The sequence below is a fragment of the Emydura macquarii genome, unplaced genomic scaffold (genome assembly GCF_026122565.2).
Source record: "Emydura macquarii macquarii isolate MOO-44397 ecotype Brisbane River unplaced genomic scaffold, CSIRO-AGI_Emac_v2 contig_1551, whole genome shotgun sequence".
NCBI classification, from domain to species: domain Eukaryota; kingdom Metazoa; phylum Chordata; order Testudines; family Chelidae; genus Emydura; species Emydura macquarii.
This window is the reverse complement of record NW_027131688.1, coordinates 25567123-25581304: the sequence shown is the minus strand read 5'-3', so window position 1 is coordinate 25581304 and position 14182 is coordinate 25567123. Positions and strand designations below refer to the sequence as shown.

General features: G+C 39.6%; 1 protein-coding gene across 3 annotated transcripts in view; it reads left to right on the top strand.

The window, feature by feature from the left end:
• Positions 1–10332, top strand: part of VRK1 (VRK serine/threonine kinase 1) — a 48553-nt gene extending 38221 nt beyond the window's left edge. For all 3 annotated transcript variants that reach the window (XM_067555088.1, XM_067555086.1, XM_067555087.1), the window contains one exon: positions 8972–10332. In XM_067555088.1, the coding sequence (XP_067411189.1) occupies positions 8972–9045 (74 nt within the window). In that variant the 3' untranslated portion in view covers positions 9046–10332. The remainder of the gene's footprint in view (positions 1–8971) is intronic.
• Positions 10333–14182: the final 3850 nt, after the last annotated feature.

The window sequence follows — 14182 nt, the reverse complement described above, 5'->3', positions numbered from 1 at the left end:
ATGAGCAAGTGGAGACTGCCCTCCCCTAAATGAGTCTCTTAGTTCTCCTAAGGCAGTCGCTTCTGCTCCTACCCTCGCCGTTGATGACTCTAGAACCTTTCAAGACTTGCTCTCAAGGATAGCTGAAACCTTGGACATTGAGACGACGATCCAAGATTCATCATTCACAGCAGCTTAGTGCTATCAAGAATTTCCCTTCCAATTAATGAGGGCTTACTGGATCCAATGAAATATAAAAATGGTACCAAGTATCACCTAAGAGCTTTGAACACCTTTACAGGCATCCAGCACTAGGATCACTAGCAGTACCTGCGGTCCAGGAAAAGACCAGCTCCACCAAAGGGACTCTGAAAGATAAGGATCCCAAGAAATTGGACCTTTTTGGTCAGAAGTTGTATTCATCTTCCTTGCTCCAATTCTCTCTCTCTCAGACAAGGCCCTGTTCAAAATATTTTTCCTTCCTATTTAAGCTACCACAGTACTATAGAGAAGTGTTCAGAGATGCTATTGAAGAGAGCCAGATGATAGCAAAGACTGTGCTACAAGTGACAGTGGGATTCTGAGAAGTCTAGGCAACTGTAGAGGATTTAGCCTTCAAGGGAATGGAGCTGTTCTGCAATCAGACAGATCAGGCACTCCATTTAGTCAAGGATTTGAGGGCAATACTGAGATCCCTAGGGATCTGCACCTAAGCCATTTCTGTAGCAGCTTCTGCAGCGGCTAAAAACTGTTATTTCCTACAGTCACCAGCCAGAATACCCACCCAGAAAGCGGTCCTGAGATACCAGGAGATGGCAGTCATCCTCTTCCATTGCGCACCAGGCTGTGTCCCAGAGGCAGCAAGTTTGATGGGAGTGTTAGGCAGAGCCTACAAAGAGGCACAGGAAAAGGGGGAAGCAGCAGGAGGAGAGAGAGTGCTCTTCTCTACCTCTTACAGGAGCTGGCTCCCCCCCCCCACCTCCCCCAACTGCTAGGCCAGAGCTGTATATATTGTGAAGGTGGGTAGGAACCCACTTCATAAATAAAATGCACAAGATATTTAACTAGCACAGGGGTCTCTGAGTACTTTGTGGACTGGAGCAGAGGCAGGAGCTCGAAGGTCCTGTTATACCACAGCAGTGGCATTTAACTTCAGAAAAGGGAACCACACACAAATGAGGGAGCTAGTTAAATGGAAATTAAAAGATCATCATGAGTGAAATGCCTGCAAGCTGCAGGGAAACTTTTTTAATATACCATAATAGAGGCTCAAATTAAATGTATACCCAAATTAAAAAACAAGTCCAAAAAAGTCCCACCATGGCTAAACAACAGAATAAAAGAGGCAGTTAGAGGCAAAAAGACATTCTTTGGAAGTCTGATCCTACTGAGGAAAATAGAAAGGAGCAAAAATTCTGGCAAGTCAAGTGTAAAAGTACAATTAAGCAGGTTAAAAAAGAATTTGAAGAGTAACCAGTAAAAGGCACACGCAGATTGTTTTAAGTAGTCAGGGAGGCCACTGAACAATTGGGGTGCTAAAGGAGCATTCAAGGAAGATAAGGCCATTGCAGAGAAACTAAATGGATTCTTTGCATCGGTCCTCACTGCAGAGGATGTGAGGATGATTCCCATACCTGAACTGTTCATTTTATTTAACCGTTCTGAGGAACTGTCCCAGATGGAGGTGTCATTAGGCTAGATGGACCAGTGGTCTGAACCAGTGTGGCCTTTCCTATGTTCTTATGTTCTTTGCTCAAGTTATTAGTGACTGCTGTGAAATCACAACCTTCAGTGGTATGGACTTGCCTGACTTTATCATCATGTATACTATGGGGTGGTAGAGAGCCACCTCCTCCTCCATAGGGGAGACTCTGACCAGGGCTGGGGGAGGGCCTCAACCCCATAGTTTTACTACAGTATTCTACTACTATGGGGATGGGAGCTGCAAGTGATTGGCTATAGTATGCCTAGCTCCCATATGAGGAGACAAGCATCACTTTGGAATGAAGACCGCTAATTGGTGATGGGGATACTGAGCCTCTTGGAAAGAGGGAAAAGTGACTCCAAAATAGACAAGGGATTGGTTGTAAACCACTAGACAGACTCTGGGCCAATGAGCTAGTAAAGAGGATGGGGTTTGAAAGGAACAACTGCAGCTGTGTAAAGTTTTACTTGTGTTCTGGAGAGAGGAAGGAGAACAAACACTACAAATGGGAGAAAGGCGGAGTTTGGAACCCAGCATACAAACCAGACAAACTCAATGCCCTTGGAAGTCTGCTGAGATCTGTGCAACAGAACCAAGGACCTTCCCTCTGGGCTCACTCTGCACTCTAGCTTCTGAATTAACACATAGATTGGACTGGAACACAGGGAAGAGGGTTGTACTGCTTTGGATGCTAATCAGGTTTGACAGTACTAACTTGTATATCTAGACATGGGGATTGAATTAATCAATTGTACTATGTGGGGAAAGTATCAATGTAACTTTCATTAAGGGCTTCCCTCTGGGGTCTTCCCCTTGATGCCAACTGGGGGCTTGCTCTCTCTGGTTAAAAGCATTGTCCTGTTGCTAAGTGTAATATCTGTCTCTGGCGCTAACCCTTGCTTTTCCAACAGCAGGGTTAACATGTAATTAGACTGAGGCTCGTGACCTGGGATTCAGGGTGTTTTTCACAAGTCCTTTGGAAATCCTGCCTAACAGTACATATGTGACACTGCTTGCCAGACTTCATCTGAAGCCTCTATTTGTGGCTCAGATCAGTCTGCTTCCTGGAAAACTGGGGTGTAGAGCTGCTGGAGCATCGCACCAGTACCTGAAATCCAAAATAGAACTATACTCCAGCGCTTCCAAAAACTACTTTCTGGCAGCTCTGCCTTGTCATTTTCTGAGTCTCAGCTTTGTTGCTGATAAGTGTGATGCTCCATTATTCCTTCCACTCCTCCTGTCACATTGGCCTGCACTGTTCCCCCTCATCTAGTCCCCTTCCCCATCAACACTTCTGCTTCTCCAACCATGCGCACATTAGCTCTTTTCTCCATTGGCCCCATCCCCAATATCATCACCCCTCCCCTGCTTCCCCAGTCAATCACCCACTGCTCCCCTCCCCATTCTCCCCACAACCCTTGCTCCCCCATTGTCTCTCACCTCTCTGGGGTAGCTCTGGCCCCTGCTGGGGAGCAGTGCCATGGTGGTGTCAGGGTTAGATGAGGAGATGGTACTAGGCAGGCTTTTGGACCTTGAGGTGATGGGAAAGTCAGGCCATTCCTTGCAGCTCAAGGAAGAATTTTTAATGGCCAATCATGATAATAGCAGCTACCATGGCCTTGCCCCACCCCCTCCTGCCCTGGAGTGGTGCTTCTGATTGGAAGGACAGAACAATGCGATGCATCATGCTCTAAATGGGCAGAGACAGAATGAATGTCCTTGGCTCTGCCATATATGATGGAAGGACACATGGCATTTCTCCCTGTCCTACAGCATTCCATAGTGCAGATACTGACAGACAGTGTGTCAGCTATGCATTTCATAAGCAAGTAAGGGGGTGCTTGCTCTGCAAAGAAGCAATCAAGTTGTGGAAAGAGCGATATTTAAAATGGTTTTCAAACATAATTTATTTTACATTATGAGATGTTTCTGTAAAAATTTTATTTCTCTGCTTTGCAGAATGGGTCTTTTAACTTGCACTTCGTCTGTTTCAAGAAATGTACACAACTCAGTTGTAGTAATTGGAGGTTGGTTGTGTATGACTGTATTCTGAAAGCTTTTAAAATTTTTGCTGAAAGGAGGTGATTGGATTGGACTGGTCTGGCAGGGAGAAAGCAAGTTCTTATTTTTATTTATGCCTTACATCTTTAACCAACTGGGTTTATGTGGTGCAATGTTACTTTGTTTGGAAACCACACCTTTAAAATGCACATAATATGAGAAGTGTTTTTAAAATATCGTTACAACTGCAAATATTTCTCAATTTTAATAGTTGAGTATGGTTAATACAATACTGGCAATCACTTTCAATATTTCTGCTTCAGTGTTACACTCTTTACTGAGGACTCTAAAATGAATGAATCTCTTAAAGACATCTTACTTTGGGATCACAATCTAAGGAAACATACAACAAGGAAATTAGCTGCATTCTGTTTCTTAAATAAACTCACAAAACTGATGATAGCATGGAATTCTCAAATCAATGCATTTAGTCTTTTAAAATTTAGATTTAAAGTCAGCCTGAACACCCATGAAAAGCTTTCATTTCTTCCATTGTTCTTGACAATTAAAATCCACACATTTTCCTGGAGTTTAGGATTTTAACGTGTACTTTCAAAGTAATATTACACAACTGACACTGGAGTAGAGGCAGTAGGTCAGTCAAAACCAGCCAGTCCCTTGTATATGGAGAAAAAAAATATTGTGTTTTTTCCTACTTTTCCATGTCCTTGTATATATATGGTGCCTAGCACAGTGGGGCCCTGATCCTGAATAGGGTCGGTGGGCAGTACTGCAATATAAATAATTAAAAGGTAATGGAGAAGATACACACAACTATTAATGACCCTGCAAATAAGGTTATACCAATAAATAAGTAACTGGAAATTAAAAGATGTATGTTAACTGCCTATTTCAATTAAAAGAAACTTAGCTTCCTTTTTTTTTTTTTTAAAAAAGGGCATTCAGAGTTAAAATTTATAGTGCCTCAAGTGATTTGGCTTTATAGGTTAAGATCAGCACATCCAAATTACATTTGGAAATTAATAGGAAGCCAGTGCAGATTGCATAAATATTGTGCTTCCTGCAAGAAATACTTGCTAACAAACTGTCTGCTGTATTCTGTGCCACTGTATTTAAATGTGATAGGAAACAATTGTCTTTCTTTTATGTGCTGACCCAAATATACCTGAGCATTTTAGAGTGATTTGAAGAGAAAAAAGCATGGTGTAAGAGATGTCTTGTGTTAAAGGCCCTTGTAAATGGAGGAAGAAGGTTTGACTCACTTGAGTCAATATAAAACTCTAACACTTTTTCGTAGTTTTTCCTGGTTAATGTCTTCCATATACAATTTAAAAGGGGTAAATAAATTTATTGAAAACTGGTTTGAATATACAGTTGTAGAGGAAAATAAACAGAGGTTTATTTCCAGTATATAATGTATGGGAGTCTGCTTTCTCTGTATTTTTGGGAAAATATGTTTGCTTATCAGTCCTCTCATTCTAAGCACTCTCTAAGACACTAATGACTTAATTCAGTTTAATTTAGAACAGAGAACATAGCTAACTCTTGTTGGACCTAATAAAATATGGAAGCCTTTTTGTATTTACCTTCTATTCAAAATTAATAATAGTTTTTTTGCATATGATCTGATCCTGTAACATAAAGCAAGACTTCTGAGAATCTTCCATCCGTCAATATTTTGTGTAATAGAAATTTTTTCACATTCAGCTGAATTGTTTCATAGTAATAATAAATTAATAGCGATCTCTCTATTTTAAACAGTAATTGTCTTGTGGCCAAAAGATATATTGCAGTACGCCTAGTGGGTGTTGCAGTACTTGCAGTCTGAACCTGGTGTTAAGGTCCTGGGAGTGAAATTTACTGTTGAGGGGTGGGGAATACTGCACTGACTCACTGAAGGACTTACAGTGAAATGAAACCTTTTCAAGATGTTGTTAATCAATATATTTGAATTCACTGCCTGATGGAAGGGTTGGTTTTTTGTTTTTTTTTTTAAATTAGGTACTATGTGTGGTTATTGATATATGCGAGTATGCAGAATTGTTTGTTGGGATGTTTTCAACAAAATAATTGAAATACAGGTTTTGGTTTACAATTGTAAAAGTAGTTTGATTTAAGCAACTTCATATTTTTAGTTCATTTTATAATAAAACACTTGAAACTTCAACCTCACTCCTATGGAATATACCGCTGTAGGATCAGGAAATCATACAGTGTTGTTTGTTTATGTACTGCTCCTTTTCCCCCCCGACATCCTCACCTTGTGAAAAATTCCAGACTGCCTGTGTTACAGTATCACCTACTAGGAAACACAGAAGCAAAGAACAATGAAAAGCAGACTCCACTCCTCAGCCCTTTAGTTTTGCTTCTTCCTCTCCTGGAATCATGGAGTTAATTCATCTTTCATCTAGTTCCTCTTTTTCCTGTAGCAATTTGTTAAAAGCATTAGGAGATGACCACAAGAGAGGAGACAAGACTAAATACAGTCTCTTGAGCCTACTCTGATTGTACCAGTTTCCAATGCCTAAAGAGCCTTGGAGAAGCATCACCCCTCAAGGCTTCCTCTGTTAATTGTGCAGGCTCTCCTTGCAGGAAGATTTTTGGGGAGAACTCTTCAGGGGACCATATATGTCTTGTACTCCCTCTCTTTAAAGGAAAAATGGCTCTACCACAGATCCGTATTCCTTCTGCCCTATTGATTTGATTGCAGTTGGTCAGTCTCCAGTGATAAATCTAATTCTGGTGCTGTTTTTGGGTCCAGTGCTTCTTTGGCTTTGGCTCTCCCTAAGTCTTTGGTACCTGACTCCAGGCCTGCTCCTTCAGCTTTTGTTGTTACTGCCTCCTTTTCCTTTTCCTGTTTCTCCTTCCCAAATATAAAAGTAAATAAAAGCCCTGTGGGTCTCACTTTCTTCTCTTCAGCTCCCTTCCATTTTTCCCTGGTGGGACCATTTCTGATCATGGTCCAAGATAAAGGATTCCCCAAGAAACCCAGGGAAAAGGATATTGCTAATGCTCCTCAGCTCCCCTGTGCAAGCTCTCAATCCCATTTCAGTCTTTTTCCCAGCTGGAAGTTTTCTGCTAGAAGTGTCTATTCCATACAAACACCATTAATACATCTTAGGGCTCCTTAAAATTGTCCAGTGCCCTCAGTACCTGTTGCCTTTGTGTCAGAGAGAACAGAATGTGTGATGATATGAACATCTGGCTTTCCCTTGCACATGCAGTGTATCCTCCTGTACAATTGCATGTCTCAGACCTGCTTAATTCAATTCTACGTTCTAGACACCTTGTCCTTGATTGGGACCAGCTTGCATTTCACAACTGAGTCACTACTATCAGTGCAGGGTGTTTCCCTATGGTACATTTTCAGGAAAAGTGTTGCAGTTTCTTCAGAAATGTTACAGCAAGATACATTCTTGGATGTTACATTTATTAATCTGCTATGACAATGAATCATACTCTTGTCAGTATGTACTCCCCCCCCCCCCCCCCCGTTTAGGGTCTTATGAGATAGGTGTTTAGAACTTCATGGCAAAGAAACTTCTTCTTGCCTCCTTGTTTTGCTTTGTTTAGAAATCCTTGAGAAGTGCACTTGAGAACTCATTACTCTTCTCTCCAAAACCAAAAGGTTTATTTTTTTCACTTAACACCTTCATGCTGGGAGAGCCCTTTCTAGATATATGGATGGATGGCTCCTCTCTGTAGCATTCCATCCTCCAGTCCTTTCTTTGAGCAGAAGAAAATATTCCCATTTCTCATCCCTCTTTCTGTGTAAGGGGCTCGGTTGAATAATGGAGTGTTGCATGTAAAGAAAGCAGCTCAGCTGAAGCTGGGATAGGATTTTAGTATCTGCCACTGAAAGGGTAAAGATCAGTTTATTTTTTTCCTCCTGGAAGGGGTGTTTCATGCACTGCTGTTTACCATTCATCTCAATACAAGAGTAAGAAAACCTCTGTGAAATCAAAAGGCAATAAACTAATAAAAGGAACTGGTTTTTACAGAACATTCATCCCGTGTAACTTATTTCTTGTAAGATAATCATTAAGTTTAAGAGCTTTGTAGGTTACAAAATATACCTATCGTCATCGTTGATGTTCTCATTAAACATGTGTCCAATCTTTTTTGAAAAGTTTGGAAGGGATATAAACTCATTCCAGGATTTAACTGAGGGGGGTAGAAAAGAAGGATACATATGGACAGGTAATTCCGTAATTTCCCACGTCAGAATTTCTTGCACCTGCTTCTGAAGCAGCTGGTATTGACAGTTAGAAGACAAGGTACTGAAATAAATGGCCACTGCTCTGATCCAGTATGGCAGACCATTTGGTTAGTTCATGGGCTGACAAAGCTACCTTATTTGATAACACTGGCTTTTTCTGATGAGCGATCAGCTATTCTCTGAAAACGACTACCAGTGAACACAAGCCCAAGTCTACCTAGTTTAATTACACATGCAACAGTAAGCAGTCAACAGAATTGAAACAAGGTGGGTAATTCTGTTTTTTTTTTAAAAAGCCTCAGAAGCATATAGTTCATTTTTTGTAGGAACTCCAGGGAGGAAGGCAGGGCCATGTTAGAAAAGGCTTTAGTAGAGACTTAAAAGCTGAAACAATATAGATTTTTGGTTGGTGTCTGCATTTCTGTAAAAGATAACCTATGTTTATTTTTCTTCTATTTTATTTTCCGGTCATGTGACTACTACTGGCACACACGAGTGTTGCTTTTGACCTCTGTCCATCAGGCAGAAAGGTGTCACTTAGAATTCAGTGATTTTACATCAAGTTCCGTTCCTTTTACATCCTGCAGGCAGGTTGTCCAGCTTGCTTTCTGCTTTATTTCAAACAGTAGCTAGAGCCTCTGCCTGAGAAAACATCTTTGCCTTTTTCTGTCATTTAAGACTGAACTTTTTATGAAAAAGAAAAAATGGCACTAAAGAATTTTGTCTGGAAATTTGAATGTTGTTTAGATGGCAGTGTTTGTTACCTTTTCTGTTACCAGAGTATTGCGAAGTAATTGATGGAGTCAGGGAATAAGTGTGGGAGTTGTATTTAATTGTATGTTGTGTACTTTTAAAGAGATTATAAAGAGTGCCCACACTGGGATTGAGAGCTCTTTTATTTGTTGTGTATATCCAAACTTATTTATTTAAGGTTTTATCTTTTAAAAATGCTAATAATGTAAACTATTATCTCATAAAACTTTCCTGCTATCTTTAATAAGTAAAGGTAATTTACTTCAATTTTATTCCATTTTAAAAAACTACAGATTCAGAGGCCACCAAAACACTGAAGAAGAGCTCACCAAAAAGCACAAGAACCAAAAAGAGAGTCGTGAAGTAGATGAATCAGAATAATGTGCTCTTCTCCTTTTGCTTCGCTTTGTTTGGTTACTGTAGCACTGGAATCTTTGCTTCCCTTTTTAATGTTTATTTTTACAGGATTTGAAAAATGACTGCTGCAGTTTATACCTGGTTTGAAGAATAAATGTTTTATTAAAGTGTATTTGTGTACTCTATGTACAATTGAATACCTATAAATGCAGAAGTTTTCAAATTTTGAAATGAGGTTGGTTTTAGTATTTACTTGCATATATTTTTTTTCATGCTTTTGAAGGTAACCTGAAGAGAAGAGAAAATAGTGTGTTTTTGCTCCTTTATGGTTCTGCAAGAAAACCTGAAACTGTATTCAAATGATTTTTTTCTGCTTCTTGTTATCTTAAAAATAGTGATGTCTCAATTGGCCTTCCCTGTTTTTCTTATGAAGACTTTTTGGACTTAGCATTAACTGGAGGGGAGGGAAAGGGATTTTTGAATCATTCAGTGTTTGAATTAATTTAAATGGTGAATAAAAATCCCTTCCATTCTCAAGCCTGGCTTACACACAACATTTAACAGTCTGAACATAGTTTTCAGCAATCATGTTAGCTGTTTCGTCTTATAGCTAAACTGTGTTCAGTTTGTGCATTGCTGAAAACCATCTTCTGACCTGTCTAAATTTCATAATATATGTGAGTTTTAGTTAATCAAGTTTCATTAGAATGGTATTTGTCTTTATATCAATTCTTCAGTTATCCATTTTCTTCCAGGAGAGTGAGCAGGCAAGACCAGAATTTCTAATGTAACCTCCCCTGCCCCAGCCACCAAACACACCTCAGGCTTCCTTTTGATATCATAGGGAAGCAAAAGAGGGTACACATTCATTTTTTCATCTGCTAGCCACGTTCCAATAAAAACTTGGCTCTCATACTTATCACATCAGAATGATGTTTTACCTTTGCTTATAGATGAGATGACATTCTCATTTGAAATTCCAGTTTTTTTAAAAAGCACCACTGTTATGCTGAACTTCCTTGTGGTAATTCTTGGCTTCATGAGGCATTTTTTTGGAAAAATGGAATAAATGGTATGCTTCATACTGAAAATTAACACTTTTTTTGCACTGAGGTAATTCAGAAAAGTTCTCTTAATGGTGATGTGCAAAGTTTGATAAACTACTTAAGTAGTAGTTATGAACAAATAAAATAGCATGCTGTATATCTCCAATTTATTCTTGCAATTTAAGTGCTTGTATAAAGTAGTTATCCAGGTTTCCCATACAATGAAATAAATGGATATGTTAACATACAAAGTGCCAAGTGTTCATTGATTAGCTGATCCACCAGATTTTTTTCTAAAACAAGAAAATTGATGTTTTAAAATTACAAGGTTGTTAAATAGACCAATGGAAGAACACCTACCGCCTTCTTACTTGGCATTACCAAAGCATTGAGGCAAGAAATAAACATGAGGCTTTCCTAGAACTCTGCTGTGCATAGGGATTATGGAAACATGGCTAGAGATTTCCAAGTATAGTACCACCATGTGTTAATGATTTGGCTGCCTCAGATTTCCCCCTCAATGTCTACTGAGCTATTTTCCAGAAGTGAAGGTAAGAGGCTGTAGTAGCCTTCACATTTCAAACTTTTTTTCAAATTAAAGTTACTGTCAAAAGTTAAAATGAAAGCTAAAGTAATAATTCAAAAGCACAGCACTCAAAAATCCCTACAGAGAAATATTACAAGCAAGAAAATAGAAATTACGATCCCATTGCTATTTTGGTGTGTGTAGAACTAGCTTTATTCATGTATTTATTCTTTATTGATTATTGAACATGTAAAAAAAAAAAAATTGAATGAGACACTTGCGGATTTTATTGATATGCCAGATCTCTCTTCCATACCTTCACAGCAGTCAAGGCCTGTGCTTCCATTTGATACTAGCAAGACCAAACTTACATTTACGAAGACATTTTATTAAGATATATTATTTTGTGCTAATTTCTTGATAACAAAAATTGTCTCTGAGATGAGGTGGTTATTGAAAAGATTAAAGTGAAGTTAGACTCCAGACTTCGCAGGCCCTCTGCTTTTGTCTGGTCACAAAAAAGCTAGACTGCAAAAGCATGATCAGAGGTCAAGAATCTCACTAGGTGCTACATGTAAACTTACATGATGCTTAAAGTGTGGACGACAGTAGTGGAAAGCTAAGTGGAAGGTTGTGATGAATTAGCGTGATAGTTACGCTTGGATGGCAAAAAGGTGGGGAAAATATACCACTTAGTTGAGGGAGTGGGGTGGTAGATTTTGTTGACATCCCATTTGAATATAAAACCTGTAACACAAAGGAAGCAAGCTGCCTTTAGACTGCATTTAACTGCTCTTGATGACTCCAGTTGTGTGTAAATATTAGAAAACAGCAGGGTCCTACATTCCAAGAATCACTTGAGCAGTGCCATGAAGACAAGTGTCCTTACTGGTATTGTAGTCATACTCCCAAGCTCTCCTGCTGTTTCTAATCTGTGCGCACAGCCGTGAAAAAACTGGACTGACATTTACAGGCACAGCAGGAGACACTTGAGTAGGGAATGTTAAAGACTCCACTACCTATGTTTCAAAGTGGCCACCATACATGATAAATCTTCACAGGAGAACTAGTCTGCACTTCAGCTGATGGTGTAATGAGGATATTGATAATGAAGCAGAGAATACTACTTTTAGTGCTGAACATTTAGCAGACAGATCGTTGTTGTTTTTTCCTAATGTAAAATATCTGGAGGGAGAATCTAATTCAGGATGGATGCAGGATTTTTTTAGATGCTGACTTGATGGTCTTACCTTTTACTGGTAGTTTTGCAGGAATATTTCCCAGTAAAGTCCAACATCCCAGAATGAAATAATTCCTGCAATCTGTTGCAACTGATATGTAAAAAAGGGCCGTTTGCTTTCATGAGTAAAGTTTGACAGACTTTACTCACTGTTTTGTCCCAGTGAGCTGCCAGACTTGGGATGCCATAATACCAGTAATGCAATTAGGTTTTCTGCACATTGTCTGGTTGACTTCTCAGTTAAGAGTTTCTTTCCCTTTGGGAATAAGACTAGACAGACTGTCATTTGCTATTACTAATTCTGCTTAGCATTATCACTGGAGCTTTTTTTTTTGTAATTAGCTATCTTAGTTGGCTCTTAAATTTTAATAGCCAATTGAAGCTACGTTTTAGCCAAGTTCCATATCTAAATTGCATTCAGTCCATTAACAAAGTTGGTTAAAAGGCTATTAAAACAAAAGCCAATATATGGTGGTTAGCACTTACATGTTTGCAGCAGTAGCTATGCCAGCTTTCAATGAATTTTCTGAAGATACATGTACTTCCTTCTAGTGAGGGAAATGCACAAAGAATGACCAAAGTTAGTTTTGGAAACAAAGGCTGATTTTACAGACTATTTTGGAAGCAAAAAAAGTTTTGTTTTTGGGTTGAGGGGGTGTTTTCAGGAGGGGTCTTTTAATGGCCCTGCTTAGATTTGACAGTTTTTTGAAAAGCCAAATTAATGAAATGATGTTTTTTCTCTATTTCAGCTGATCAAAATTATTAGCAAAACCATCTGAAGCACCTTCTGGTAGAATTGTAATCTTGCTGAGTTTAGTTTGTAAAACATCATGCCAGACATTAAAAAAAAAAATTGTGGCATGCCAGCACATAGGCTCAGAGTGGCACTTCTCTAATTGATAGACCCTATTATTTTTTTTATTATTCTGAAAACCATTGTTGGATACCTCACCTCCCTTAGCAATTTAATGTAACATGTTTCTGGATTGTTATCCATTGTAACAGTAGTTTAAATTAAAGAAGACTTTTTTTTTTTCTTTTGCGAGGTTTATGACTTGCAATTAGAACATGGGAGGAGATGAACAGCTTTTGGATCATTCTGTAATAAGTAACTGTTTTCTTAGAGACTGCCACTAAAAAGAAGTGGATGGATGGTTGGGCTAGTATGAAATTAAGGTCCTGGTCCCACTACAATTTAACGGCTAATGATTTCAAATTATTCCAGGACTTGGCAGAGAAGGTGGCAGGAGGTAACCAAGTCTCACCACAGCCTGGTGGATATTTTACATTCCTCCACCTCCTTCAGAGTGGCCCTCCCCATGAATGAGGTACTCCTGGACTCAGCCAAACTCATAGGGCAGACCCCCACATCTGTCCCACCAAAATGCACTCACATGGACAAAAAGTGTTTATGTGCCAGCAAAAGAGACAGAATTTGTCTTTTCCCACCCACCTCCCAATTCCATCATTGTGAACACAGTTAACTCGAGGGGCCATCAGCACCATTTCAAATCCACCCCTTATGACCAAAACTGGAAACTTATGGATCTGTTTGGTAGGAAAGAATATTCATCAGCCACCCTCCAATTCCATGTAGCAAACTACCAAGCCTTGTTAGCAAAATATAACTACCAAAATGTCGTGAAACTTGGTTCCTTTATTGAACAACTTCCTAAGTCTCACAAAGACCAATTCAAGGCCATGGTCAATGAGGGTCAACTGGCAGCTAAAATATCCCTCCAGTTTGCACTAGATGCAGCTAACATGGCAGCATGCCTGATTTTCACAGCTATTGTGATGAAACAGGCTCCATGGCTTCATTTATCTGGCTTCCCTAAAGAGGTCCAAACTACGGTGGAGGACCTTCCTTTTGAAGGGATGAAGGTTTTTACCAAGAAGACCGATGCATCCCGTCACACGCTGAAGGATTCTAGGGAAACACTTCGGTCCCTCAGGATCTATACTCTGGCCTACAAGAGAAAGTACAGCCCTCAGCCACCGTTCAAGCTCTGTTCATCACAATACCCTCAGTATTCATCCCTGTACCTTATCTAAGAGATCTTAGGAATGTGGAGGAAGAAGCCTAGCTTCCCCAGGTGAAAGCAGTTGGGATCTCAAACAACTTCCTTCCAGCCCTCAGCCTCAAAGAGGCAGTTTTGACGGTTGGTCAATGAGCCTGTAGAACATTCTCCTTGCCATCTTGTGCTGGAAAACCCACCCATCCCTTTGGAGACCACCTTACCCTGTTCCGCAGTACCTGGGAATGGATCATCCAGGATGGATATGCCATCCATTTCTCCTCCATTCCCCCTCCCAAACACCCTTCCCCGTCCCT